Source organism: Mirounga leonina, unplaced genomic scaffold (genome assembly GCF_011800145.1).
Source record: "Mirounga leonina isolate KUSES-001 unplaced genomic scaffold, KU_Mleo_1.0 Mir_129, whole genome shotgun sequence".
Classification (NCBI taxonomy): Eukaryota; Metazoa; Chordata; class Mammalia; order Carnivora; family Phocidae; genus Mirounga; species Mirounga leonina.
In genome coordinates, this window is record NW_023270323.1 from 21,006,032 (window position 1) to 21,020,304 (window position 14,273).

The 14,273-nt window shown below is 42.2% G+C and overlaps 1 protein-coding gene across 4 annotated transcripts in view; it reads left to right on the forward strand.

Moving 5' to 3' along the window:
- The first annotated feature begins 12,574 nt into the window (after positions 1-12,574).
- The window catches only part of NAAA (N-acylethanolamine acid amidase), a 37,325-nt gene continuing 35,626 nt past the window's right edge, over positions 12,575-14,273 (forward strand). For all 4 annotated transcript variants that reach the window (XM_035004782.1, XM_035004779.1, XM_035004781.1 and 1 more), the window contains exons 1-2: positions 12,575-12,820; positions 13,392-13,556. In XM_035004782.1, the coding sequence (XP_034860673.1) occupies positions 12,618-12,820; positions 13,392-13,556 (368 nt within the window). In that variant the 5' untranslated portion in view covers positions 12,575-12,617. The remainder of the gene's footprint in view (positions 12,821-13,391; positions 13,557-14,273) is intronic.

Genomic DNA, 14,273 nt, shown 5'->3' on the forward strand with positions numbered 1-14,273 from the left:
TTGTGCCATATGGAAACCTTCAATCCAATGAAAGAAATAGGCTTACAAAATGACTATATAATAGAAGGCTGCTTATGGAGCTATCAGAAAAGGCACAGCATAGGGCTGAGAGCATCCTAAAAAGGGGGAAGTTCAGCTGTCAAGAGGGTGAAATGGCTGTTTGCTAACAAACTAATGCTTATGATGAACAGGAAAGCAGTAGGAAATATTCCTGAATCAAAAAAGTTATGGTTTAAAAGGTAGTATAATTTCATAAAAGTTATTTTGTTTTCATTACCTCATATTCTAATTCTTTGGAAATTTATAATCTAAAGTGTCACATGGCAACTCAGAATTAATCAGAATATTTAATTAGAATATTCTGTTCTTCAAACAATTTTAGATAAACACATTTTAAACTGTGTTACCAAGAATAATACAGTTCTACCAAGTCACATCCTTTCATTGTATAAAAATTAAAATTAAAAATTAACTATTGTTTTTTAAACATATTTTATGAGATTTTAAAAAGATCTTGAAAATGAATAGAAAAGTAAGGCACTGACATGGAGCTTTTTCTCTTTTATAAGGAAGTAAACTTTTCTAGTACAGTCTGGTCAGTACTTATTTAAAAATGCAGATGAGAACAGAGCACAGCTAATTCTGTACTATTTAAACACCATGTTTGTATAGGGCACTTCTTAAATGGTAACTATATCCTTAAAATTCTGCTTTTATTGTTTTGTCAATCCAATCTCAGTGTGGAAATGGTTAAGTTGCAGTTTGTCCACATGATAGAATATTTTGAAGCCATAAAAATGTTTACAATAGGAAATGCTTGTTGTAAGTGAAAAGAACAAAATGCAAAAATATTTATAGCATAAGCAAACTACATGTGTAAGAAAATGAATAATAAAGGCCCAAGAGGAAATACTCTTGTTTATAAAATGATATTGTTTTAACTTGGATTTCAGTGATTGCTAGAGAGATTGAGGTTGTTTCACATAGATTTTTGCCATTTGGTTCTTTTTTTATAGCTTTTTTTAATTATTGATTTAATTATTGATTTTTTAATTATAGTTTTGTTTATATATTCTGGATACTAATTCTTTGTCAGTTACTATGTTACATATATCTCTGCAGATAGGCAGTGCCATCTTTGTGACAAACTAAGTTCCCATATATACCTTAGGTCTGGGAATTTTCAAAACCAGTCCTTGATCCTTTTTTTTAAATAGACTTTTTATTTTTAAGATGTATGTATTTATTTTAGAGAGAAAGTGGGGGTGGGGGTGGGCAGAGGGAGAGAGAATCCTGAAGCAGACTCCCTGCTGACTGCAGTGCCTGACACACGGTTCTATCCCAGGACCCTGAGATCATGACCTAAGCCGGAACAAAGAGTTGACTGCTCAACCAACTGAGCCACCCAGGTGCCCCTAAATAGACTTACTTTTTTTAGAGTAGTTTTAGGTTCACAGCAAAACTGAGTGCACCAGAGGGACATGTTTGTTACAGTTAATGAACCTACATCATTATCACCACAAGTCATAGTTTACATTAGGGTTCACTCTTAGTTTTGTTTTGTTTTTGTAAAGATTTTATTTATTTATTTGACAGAGACACAGTGAGAGAGGGAACACAAGCAAGGGGGAGTGGGAGAGGGAGAAGCAGGCTTCCCGCGTAGCAGAGAGCCCGATGTGGGACTCGATCCCAGGACCCCAGGACCATGACCCAAGCCGAAGGCAGTTGCCTAATGACGGAGCCATCCAGGCGCCCTCACTCTTAGTTTTATATATACTGTGGGTTGAGACAAATATATAATGATATTTATTCACCATTATAGTATCATACAAGATAGTTTCACTGTCCCCTAAAATCTTCTTTGCTCTGCCATTCACCCCCATTTTCCCCCTAACCCCTGGCAACTACTAATCTTTTTACTCAAGTTTTGCCTTTTGCAGAATGTCATAGAGTTGGGAGTCAAGACACTATATACCATTCTCATAGTGGTTTCTTTCACTTAGTAGTATGTATTTATGTTTCCTCCATGTTTTTTCATGGTTTGGATAGTTCATTTCTTTTTAGTGCTAAATAACATTCCATTCTCTGGATATACCACGGTTTGTTTATCCATTCACCTACTGAAGGACATCTTGGTTGCTTCTAGGTTTTGGCAATTATGAATAAAGCTGTTACAAGCATCTATGTGCAGGTATGGACATAAGTTTTCACCCCTTTGGCTTAATGCCAAGGAGAGCAGTTGCATCATAGAAAAGAGTATGTTTAGTTTTGTAAGGAACTGCCAAACTGTGTTCCAAAGTGGCTGCACCATTTTGCTGGATCCTTTGTAGCAGTCCTTCCAAGCTTCTCTCCTCTCACGTTTTACTATAAGCAGCAAGAAGAAGGTAGGTGGCAACTTCAACATTTTGACTGGAATTCTAGCTAGGTTATTCGGTTCTCTTGTTAAATTTTCTACCTTCCACATTACTGTAGGTGGCAGTGTTGTTAAATGTCCTGCCACTGAGTAATAACCCCCTTTCTCCAGTTGCCAATAACATGTTCCTCACTTCCCCTGAAGCTACTACTGGCAGCCTACTTAATGGCTGTCAGATTTCTAATAATCTATTCAAGGAACCTTAGGCTTTCACTAATATTGCTCAAAGTCCTTCCAGCTGGGCACCTGGGTGGCTCAGTCAGTTAAGCGTCCACCTTCAGCTCAGGTCATGATCCCAGGGTCCTGAGATCGAGTCCTGCATCTGGCTCCCTGCTTTTCAGGGAGCCTGCTTCTCCCTCTGCCTCTCTCTTAAATAAAATCTTAAAAAAAAAAAAAAAAAAAAAAAAAAGTCCTTCCGGCTTCCACCTACTGCTCAGTTCTAAAGCCATGCCTACAATTTGAGGTGCTAGGGTGGTAACACTCATGTTACCCAAGTCTTTATTAGTTATCTCTTGCTGCATAACAATTTATCAAAATTTAGTGGCTAAAGCAGTGAACGTTATTCCGTAGTTTCTGAGGATCAGGAATTTGGGGGTGGCTTTGCTGGGGGTAGAGGATCCACTTCCAAGATAGCTCATTCATATGGCTATTAGCAAGAAGACTCCGTTGTTCTCTGGTTCTTGGTAAAAGGTCTCAGTTCCTCAAAACAGGAACCTTTTCACAGGGCTTTTTTAGTGTCCTTAGGGGCTGGCAGCTGGCTACCTGCAAAGCGAGCAATCCTAGAGCACACGAAGGAGGCTGCAACGTGTTTTGTGATCTTGTCTTGCAAGTCAGACACCATCACTAAAGTGGTATTCTATTCACTAGAAGCAAGTCATTAAGTATAGCTCACAGTCTTGGAGGGGAAATAAGCTCCACCATTGCATGGGAGGAGTGTTGAAGGATATGTGGCAATTTGTTGAAACTACCACGCTGCTTTTCTATTTTTTTTAAAGATTTTTTATTTTTTATTTTTTTATTAGAGAGTACAAGCAGGGGAAGCGGCAGGGAGAGGGAGAGGGAGAAGCAGGCTCCCTGCTCAGCAGGGAGCCCGATGTGGGGCTCGATTTCAGGACCCTCAGATCATGACCTGGGCCAAAGGCAGCCACTTAACCGACTGAGCCACCCAGGCGCCCCAGAAACTATCACACTGCTTTTTAAATGGAACAAAATGAGAGAAGAGAGTCCAAGATGGCGGAGGAGTAGGAGGCCTTCGTTTCGTCTGGACCCAGAAATTCAGCTAGACAGCTAGCTAGCAAATCATTCTGAACACCTGCTAACTCAACCAGAGATGGAAGAAAAGAAGAGCAACAACTCTCTGAACAGAAAAGCGACCACTTTCTGGAAGGTAGGACGTGCGGAGAAGTGAATCCGAGGCGATATTCGGGAGGATAGACTGCCGGGGAGGAGGCCTCCGTTGGCCGCTTCTGGCAAGTGATAGAGCCGCGGAGCACAAAATCAGAACTTTTAGAAGTCAGTTCTGCTGAGGGATGTCACTCCAGTGGCTAAGCCGGGGGGTGGAACCCTCATTGGGACAGTGTGGTCTCAGGACCCTCGGGGTCACAGGAAGACCAGGGGTGCCGGAGTGTGGCAGAGCTCCCAGGTATCAGAGCAGGGAAGCCAGCTGCAGAGATGGAGCCGTGGAGCAGGCTCTCAGCTCGGGGTTGCCATAAACTGAGATCCACGGCACAGTCGGGCCACTGCTCCTCCAGCAGGGACCCAACAAGCGGCAGATCCAGGGATACTCACCTCCCTCGCCCCCCCCCCCGCCCCAGGAGGAGTGGCCCGGGAGCGCACTGCAGGGATCTGCTGGGTTTGGAGACTCCACACGGGGTTGGGTGCCAGAGATAGAAATGCTTGGTCACAGGCCGGGTGAGCACCGAGTGCAGCGGGAGATGGGGGAGACAGGAGTGATTGATTGCTTTTCTCTGAGGGGTCACTGAGGAGTGGAGCCCTGAGTTCTCGGCTCCTCCGGGGCAGATATTGGGAGGCCGCCATTTTCACTCTCGTCCTCCAAAGCTGTTCGGAAATCTTGCAGGGAACAAAAGCTCCCAAGAGCAAACCCGAGCAGATTACTTAGCCCAGACCGGGCAAGGGCGGGTCAATTCTGCCTCCGGCAAAGACATTTGGGAACTACGGCAACAGGCCCCTCCCCAGAAGATCAGCAAGAACAGCCAGCCAAGACCAAGTTTACCGATCAATGACAACGGAAGAACTCCAGCGCTAGGGGAATACAGCACATAGAATTCATGGCTTTCTTCCCCATGATTCTTTAGTCTTTCAACTTTAATTTTTTTTAATTTTCTTTTTTTAAAATTTTTTTTCTTTCCTTTTTCAACCAATTTCTTATTTTATCAGCTCCTTTTTAAATTCTTTTTTAATTTTCATTTTTAGTTATACTCTATCCTTTCGTTGTAATCTTATATTTGTGTGTGTATATATATATATACACTTTACATATATATACACTATATATATACTTATATAAGTATATATACTTATATACATATATACTTAAATATATATATATACTTTTTCTTTCTTTAAAATTTTGGGATGGAGTTTCTTCTAACAGACCAAAGTGCACCCAAAATCTAGTAAATGGCTATGTTCTATTTACCTGTCTGATCATATTCTCTTTCTTTTTTTTTCTTCTTTTTTGTTTTGTTTTGTTTTGTTAAAGTCTTTTTTTATTTTCGTCTTTACAGTTACATTCTATCCTTTCAGTGTATTTAATTTTATTTTTGTATATGTAACTTTTTCTTTGTTTACAATTTTGAGATGTAGTTTCCTCTAACAAACTGACCAAAATACACTCAGGAGGTAGTGTATTGCTCTGTTCTGCTCACCTGTCTGTTTATATCCCTTCCTTTGTTGTAGTTGTTGTTTTCTTTCCTTTTGTTTTTTCTTGTCTTTTAATTTCCATTTTTACAGATACATTCTACCCTTTAATTGTGTTTAATTTTATTTTTATACATATGTAAGTTTTTCTTTCTTAACAATTTTGGGTTATAGTTTTCTAAAAAACAGACCAAAATACACACAGATTCCACGGTATTGCTTTACTCTGCTCACCTGTCTGATTATATTCTCTCTTCCCTCATCCCTGCCCCCTCCCCCCCTCCAGTTTCAGGTCTCTTCTGATTTGTTTAGTGTATATATCTCTGGGGTTGTTGTTGCCATTTTAATATTTTGTTCTCTCATTTATTTATTCTTCTCTGGACAAAATGGAAAAACTCACCTCATAAAAAGAGAACAAGAGGCAGTACCGACTGCCAGGGACCTAATCAATATGGACATAAGTAAGATGTCAGAACTAGAGTTCAGAATAATGATTATAAAGATACCAGCTAGGATTGAAAAAAGCATAGAAGACACTAGAGAATCCCTTTCTGGAGAAATAAAAGAACTAAAATCTAACCAAGTCAAAATCGAAAAGGCTGTTAATGAGATGCAATAAAAAATGGAGGCTCTAACTGCTAGGATAAATGAGGCAGAAGAGAGAATTAGTGCTAGAGAGAGAATTAGTGCTAGAGAAGACCAAACGATGGAGACTAAAAAAGCTGAGAAAAAGAGAGATAAACAACTACTGGATAACGAGGGGGGAATTCGAGAGATAAGTGATACCATAAAGCAGAACAATGTTAGAATAATTGGGATCCCAGAAGAAGAGGAAAGAGAGAGAGGGAAGAAGGTACATTGGAGCAAATTATAACAGAGAACTTCCCTAATCTGGGGAAGGAAACAGGCATCAAAATCCAGGAGGCACAGAGAACCCCTCTCAAAATCAATAAAAGTAGGTCAACACCCTGACATATAAAGTGAAACTTACAAATCTCACAGACAAAAAGAAAATCCTGAAAGTACTTGGGACAAGAGGTCTGTAACCTAGAAGGGTAGAAACATTAGATTGGCAGCAGACATAGCCATGGAGATCTGGCAGGCCAGAAAGGACTGGCATGATATATTTAGGGTGCTAAATGAGAAAAATATGCAGCCAAGAATACTTTATCCAGCTAGGATGTCACTCAAAATAGAAGGAGTGATAAAAATCTTCCACGACAAACAGAAAATAAAAGAATTTGTGATCACCAAACCAGCCCTATAAGAAATATTAAAAGGGGTCCTCTAAGCAAAGAAAGAGACCAAAGGTAACATAGATCAGAAAGGAACAGAGACAATATACAGTAACAGTCACTTCACAGGCAATACAATGGCACTAAATTCATATCTCTCAATAGTTACTCTGAATGTAAATAGCTAAATACCCAATCAAAAGACACAGGGTATCAGATTGAACAAAAAAGCAAGATCATCAATATGCTGTCTGCAAGAGACTCATTTTAGACCCAAAGACACCTCCAGGTTGAAAGTGAGGGGGTGGAAAACCATTTATCATGTTAATGGATATCAAAAGAAAGCTGGGGTGGCAAATGTTATATCAGACAAGTTAGATTTTAAACCAAAGACTATAATAAGGGATGAGGAAGGATGCTATATCAATAATTAAAGGGTCTATCCAAAAAGAAGACCTAACAATTGTAAATATTTATGCCCCTAACATGGGAGCAGCCAATTACATAAGCCAATAAATACAAATTCAAAGAAGCACATTATAATAATACAATAATAGAAGGGAACTTTAACACCCTCCCCCCTCACTGCAATGGACAGATCATCTAAGCAGAAGATCAACAAGGAAATAAGGGCATTGAATGACACAGTGGACCAGATGGACTTCACAGATACATTCAGAACATTCCATTCCAAAACAACAGAATACACATTCTTCTCAAGTGCACATGGAACATTCTTCAGAATAGATCACATCCTGGGTCACAAATCAGGTCTCAACTGGTACCAAAAGACTGGGATCATTCCCTGCATACTTTTGGACCACAATGCTTTGAAACTGGAACTCAATCACAAGAGGAAACTTGCAAAGAACTCAAGTACACGGAGGCTAAAGAGCATCGTACTAAAGAATGAATAGGTCAACCAGAAAATTAAAGAAGAATTTAAAAAATTCATGGAAACAAATGAAAATGAAAACACAACTATTCAAAACCTTTGGGATGCAGCAAAGGCGGTCCTAAGAGAGAAGTATATAGCAATACAAGCCTTTCTCAAGAAACAAGAAAGGTCTCAAATAGACAACCTAACCCTACACCTAAGGGAGCTGGAGAAAGAACAACAAATAAAGCCTACACCCAGTGGGAGAATCAAAATAATAACGATTAGAGCAGAAATCAATGAAATAAAAACCAAAAGAACAGTAGAACAGATCAACGAAACTAGGAGCTGGTTCATTGAAAGAATTAATAAGATTGATAAACCCCTGGCCAGACTTACCAAAAAGAAAGGAGAAAGGACCCAAATAAATAAAATCATGAATGAAAGAGGAGAGATCACAACCAACACCAAAGAAATACAAACAATTATAAGAACATATTATGAGGAACTATATATATGCCGACAAATTAGATAATCTGGAAGATATGGATGCATTCCTAAAGATGTATAAACTACCAAAACTGAACCAGGAAGAAATAGAAAACCTGAACAGATCCATAACCAGCAAGGAAATTGAAGTAGTAATAAAAAAAAAAATCTCCCAACAAACAAGACCCAGGGCCAGATGGCTTCCCAGGGGAATTCTACCAAACATTTAAAGAAAAATTAATACCTATTCTTCTTCTTATGTTTTTTTAATTTTTAAAAGATTTTATTTATTTATTTTTGTGTGAGAGAGAGAAAGAGAGAATGAGCATGAGTGCGAGGGAGGGGGCAGAGGGAGAAGCAGACTCCCCACCGAGCAGGGAGCCTGATGCGGGACTCAATCCCAGGGCCCTGGGATCATGACCTGAGCCAAAGGCAGATGCTTAACTGACTGAGCCTCCCAGGTGCCCAGTACCTATTCTTCTGAAGCTGTTTCAAAAAATAGAAATGGAAGGAAAACTTCCAAACTCTTTCTATGAGGCCAGCATTACCTTGTTCCCAAAACCAGACAAAGACCCCACCAAAAAGGAGAATTATAGACCAATATCCCTGATGAACGTGGATGCAAAAATTCTCACCAAAATACTAGCCAATAGGATCCAACAGTAATAAAAAGGATTATCACCATGACCAAATGGGATTTATTCCTGGGCTGCAAGGTTGGTTCAACATCTGCAAATCCATCAATGTGATATACTACATTAATAAAAGAAAGGACAACCACCATATGATCCTCTCAATAGATGCAGAAAAAGCATTTGACAAAGTACAGCATCCTTTCTTGATTAAAACTCTTCACAGTGTAAGGATATATCATAAAAGCCATCTATGAAAAACCCACAGCAAATATCATTCTCAATGGAGAAAAACTGAGAGCTTTCCCCCTAAGGTCAGGAACACGGCAGGGATGTCCACTATCACCACTGCTGTTCAACATAGTACTAGAAGTCCTAGCCACAGCAATCAGACAACAAAAAGAAATAAAAGGCATCTGAATCAGCAAAGAAGAAGTCAAACTCTCACTCTTTGCAGATGATATGATACTTTATGTGGAAAACCCAAAAGACTCCACCCCAAAACTGCTAGAACTCATACATGAATTCAGTAAAGTGGCAGGATATAAAATCAATGCACAGAAATCAGTGGCATTTCTATACACTAACAAGACAGAAGAAAGAGAAATTAAGGAGTTGATCCCATTTACAATTGCAGCCAAAACCATAAGATACCTAGGAATAAACCTAACCAAAGAGACAAAGGATCTGTACTCAGAAAACTACAGAATACTCACGAAAGAAATTGAGGAAGACACAAAGAAATGGAAAAACGTTCCATGCTCATGGATGAAATAACAAATATTGTTGAAATGTCTATGCTACCTAGAGTAATCTACACATTCAATGCAATCCCTATCAAAATACCATCAACTTCTTTCACAGACCTGGAATAAATAATCCTAAAATTTGTATGGAACCAGAAAAGACCCCAAATAGCCAGGAATGTTGAAAAAGAAAACTAAAACTGGTGGCATCATAATTCCAGACTTAAAGCTCTATTACAAAGGTGTAATCATCAAGACAGTATGGTACTGGCATAAAAACAGACACATAGTTCAATGTAACAGAATAGAGAACCTAGAAATGGACACTCAACTCTATGGCCAACTAATCTTCAACAAAGCAGGGAAGAATATCCAATGGAAAAAAGGCAGTCTCTTCAACAAATGATGTTGGGAAAATTGGACAGCCACATGCAGAAGAATGAAAATGGACCATTTCCTTACACCTTACACAAAAATAGACTCAAAATGGATGAAAGACCTAAATGTGAGACAGGAATCCACCAAAATCCTAGAGGGGAACATAGCAACCTCTCTGACCTCGGCTGCAACAACTTCTTGCTAGACACATCACCAAAGGCAAGGGAAACAAAGGCAAAAATGAACCATTGGGACTTTATCAAGATAAAAAACTTTTGCACAGCAAAGGAAACAGTCGACAAAACCAAAAGACAACTGGCAGAATGGGAGAAAATATTTGCAAATGACATATCAGATAAAGGGCTAGTATCCAAAATCTATAAAGAACTTATCAAATGCAACACCCAAAGAACAAAGAATCCAATCAAGAAATGGGCAGAAGACATAAACAGACATTTCTCCAAAGAAGACATCCAAATGGTCAACAGACACATGAAAAAGTGCTCAACATCACTTGGCATCAGGGAAATCCAGATCAAAAGCACAATGAGATACCACCTCACACCAGTCAGAATGGCTAAAATTAACAAGTCAGGAAATGACAGATGTTGGCAAAGATGTGGAGAAGGGGGAACCCTCCTACACTGTTGGTGGGAATGCAAGATGGTGCAGCCACTCTGGGAAACAGTATGGAGGTTCCTCAAACAAATTGAAAATAGAGCTACCCTATGACCCAGCAATTGCACTACTGGGTATTTACCCCAAAGATAGTGTAGTGATCCCAAGGGGCACCTGTACCCCAAAGTTTATAGCAGCAATGTCCACAATAGCCAAACTATGGAAAGAGCCCAGATGTACATCAACATATGAATGGATAAAGAAGATATGATAGATATATACAATGGAATATTATGCAGCCATCAAAAAAATGAAATCTTGCCATTTGCAATGACCTGGATGGAACTAGAGGATATTATGTTAAGTGAAATAAGTCAATCAGAGGAAGACAATTATCATATGATCTCACTGGTATGTGGAATTTAGGAAACAAGGCAGAAGATCCTAGGGGAAGAGAGGAAAAATGAAACAAGATGAAACCTGAGAGGGAGACAAATCATAAGAGACTCTTAATCATAGGAAAAAAACATGGTTGCTGGAGGAGCTGGGGGTGGAGGGATGGGGTAACTGGGTGATGGACTTTGGGGAGGGTATGTGTTGTAATGAGTACTGGGTATATAAGACTGATGAATCACAGACCTGTACCCCTGAGACAAGTAACACATTATATGTTAATTAATTGAATTTAACTTAAAAAAAATAAAGTGTTATCAGAACAGGAAAAAAAATGAAAAAATAAACTGAACAAAATGAGATACAAGCTATAAAACATTATATCACATGTTTCTCACACGGTTATTTACCTTCATGCATTCTCCACAGAAGTATTTTTTAAATTCTAGGTTCTGATCCATAGATGAACCATGAAATCAATGTACACCATCTCTGGAATCTGCACAGCATAGAAGCAGCAGAAAGGAAAGGGTTAAAAGTTTTTGTAATTTCAAATCTCCTTTTTAACGTTTGTTTTAAACTGTCCTATAACATGTGTAACCTCTTAATACTAGAAGAATGTAATATAGAAAATTATATGAAGCTCAGCTTAATTGTGAATAATGCCTGTTTAACCGCAATGTAGATTTGTTCATTCAATACATTTTATCATGGTTGTCTTACAGATCTTTTATTTTTAACTTTTTAATATCAACCTTAAGTGACAGAAAGTCGCGCTTTTTTTTTTTTTTTTTTTTTTAAATGCAAGTGCACCTCTTTAAACTCAACTAATCTGTTTACTCTTTTGGTGATTCTCAGGATGCGCCTGTGGCTTAAGCACACAACTGCTGTTGCAAATGAGCAAATTAAGACCAGGGTCTTTGTTTAGATTTTACACCAAGTCCAGTTAAAAGTGGAAGCAGAGGCTTGAAACTGTTAACCCAGTGACATACAGGCCATAAAAAATGGGGGGAGGGGGGAAATCAGAGGTACCAGTGGTGTGTTCTATTTGATGGGGGGTAGGGGGGAGTTAAAAACAAACCTGGGATAAATGAACTTTCTAAATTTCCTCTACACATTTAGCCCCCGCTAACCATTAAGAACGTCCCAGCCTCGCTGAGTCCGGTGATTTTCCTAAGACAAGTTTTCTGTCTCCCAGATAATGGGAACGGAGAGGTGCAGTTAAAGATTTTGAAGGTGGAGTTTGGATTCTGACAGCCTGGCTTGGAGGCTAGCACGCAGGCCCACCAGTGGGGTGTCATCCTGCAAATTATTTAACCTCTCCAAGCCTCACATTGCTCATCAGGAAAACGGGGATGAGTTAGTAGAACCTATCTTTGGCCTCTTTTGATGGTTAAACGAGAGTCAGCAAAAACGTTTGGCACATAAGTATTAACTGACTCAAGCTTTTTTTTTTTTTTTAACTGAAAAGACGTGGGAGTGTTGAACAGAAAATAATTCTCCTTGTAAAACCCAGATAAACGTTTGAAGAATTTAAATATAAGCAAATGAGGCGGAGAGGAAGGGACAGATTCCTTCCTACAATAGGATTTCCTGCTACCTCTTCGCTACTGAAAATCATGTTTTCATGTTTTCAAACCTGCAGGCCCCAGTTTACACTCTCTGGACCCCATGGGGAGGAATGGGGCGGGGAGTAGTGTGAGAGGTCCGCAGCATTTAGCGCTCTCCGGAGTCGGGGCTGCGGCCCCCGCGGGAGGGATGGGGGCCGGAAGCGCGGAGGCGAGCCGGCGCCCGCTGCTCTCCCGCGGTTTGCAGCCGCGAGAGACCCGGCGGGCCCAGCCGCGCCGCGGGCTCCGCCTCCAGAGCTCTGGGCACCGCCCCGACTCCTCCTCCGCCAGCCCTTACCCGGGCCCGCTGGCCGCCGCGGTCCCAGTTGCGGCCTCCGGAGCCCGAGCCATGCGAGCTGCGGGGCTGGGGGCGCGCCCGGGGCTGGCGCTGCTGCTACTTTTGGCCGGGGCCGGGGTGTTGGCCGCCGCCTCGCCCCCAGCCCTGCCGCTCTTCAACGTGAGCCTGGACGCGGCGCCCGAGCTGCGCTGGTTGCCCGTGCTGCGGCACTTCGACCTGGACTTCTTGCGCACCACGATGGCGCACATCCTCGGGTGAGCGCGGGCGCGCGGGCGCGGGGCCCGAGCCCCGGGGCACCGCCTGCGGCCTGAGTCCGCGTGCCGGAAGCCCAGATGCGTGCTGCCCGCTGGGCCGTAAACCGAGCCGCTTTACCCCTCCTCGCCCTCGGGGACCGTCTTGCCCTCGACCTCAGCCTCCTCACCCGCGGCCTCAGGAGCGTGCGGGCTCGGCGGAGACCAGAGCTGGCATTTGTTGCTGCTCTGGGAAGCGTCGGGCTTGAGGAGGATCGGAGCGGCTGCTTTGACTTTCAAGTTCGGTGTCACCAGAGGCACGCCCTTCCCCCAGACATTCTGGGTCAGGGTGGCGTGCAGGTTGTCACCTGCCTGCTCAACGCAGAGTAGGGAACGCAGCCGACGCCCCTGTTGCAGGTCTGGCGAGTCTCCCCAAGTCCGCCCCTTTGGGGACCACACTCGCTCGCCCTACCTCCCTTTCCGAGTTTTCTTTTTTCCCTTCGGAATGCTGCGGGTTGGGTGATGCCGGGCGTGGGCTGTCGCACCCCTTCGACCCCTGAGCAGATCAAACACCCTCGTGGTTCTTCGTTTTTAGGAATAAGGTCCCCAAGTGGGTCCACGCGTTGATTGGAAAGGTGGTCGAGGAGCTGGCGCGCTTCCTGCCCCAGCCCTTCACCGACGAGATCCGTGGCATGTGCGAAGTCCTGAACTACAGCCTGGCCGACTGCCTGCTACTCAACCTGGTTTATGAGTCCACCGCGTGAGTGTCCCACGCTAGCGTGGATTACCTGGGATTTACCAGGGACTCCTGCCACATCTGGCTGGGAGGAGACTTATTTCCACTGTGATAAAAATAGGGTGGTGCCGGGGCTGCCCTGAAACTTCCAGTGCTTCCTCTTTGCCTCTCTGAGTAAATCTGAGCAGCACATCATGAGCTTCGAGAAGGAAAGCAGCTTCTCTGACCTCAACATTGACCTTTTCCTCTCCCCAAGCCCCTCTTTATCCCTCTACCAATTCAGGTAGTATCCCACTTTCCAAACTCAACATGTTCGTTAACAGGAAGTTTTTAGAACTAACCCCAATCTCATATGGACCCTCTAGGTAGCCCAGTGACCCTGCACCCTTATAATGCAGGGGGTCATCCCAACACTCATTTGTGCCCCTGCATTTATCCCTCCATGTTTGTCATGGCTGGAGATCCTGGCTTCTCTTTCAGAGTCTGTACCCTCCAGGGCTGGGGTCACAGGGAACATTGTTCTGGCTAATAGGGAGAGCCAGTATTTGGTAGGCAGTGTGGGCAGGATAAAATGGCACACAGAAGTGAAAGCACTTAAGAGTGTGTAGCTGATCCCATGCAAAGTGCAGGGAGAGCCTAAGTCTTATTGGCTCAGTAGTAGGTCCTGGAAGTAAGAGAGGTTTGACCTGGTTTCTGCCTTCGGGACTTACTGTTTTGCCACCAGACCAGCCTTATCTAATG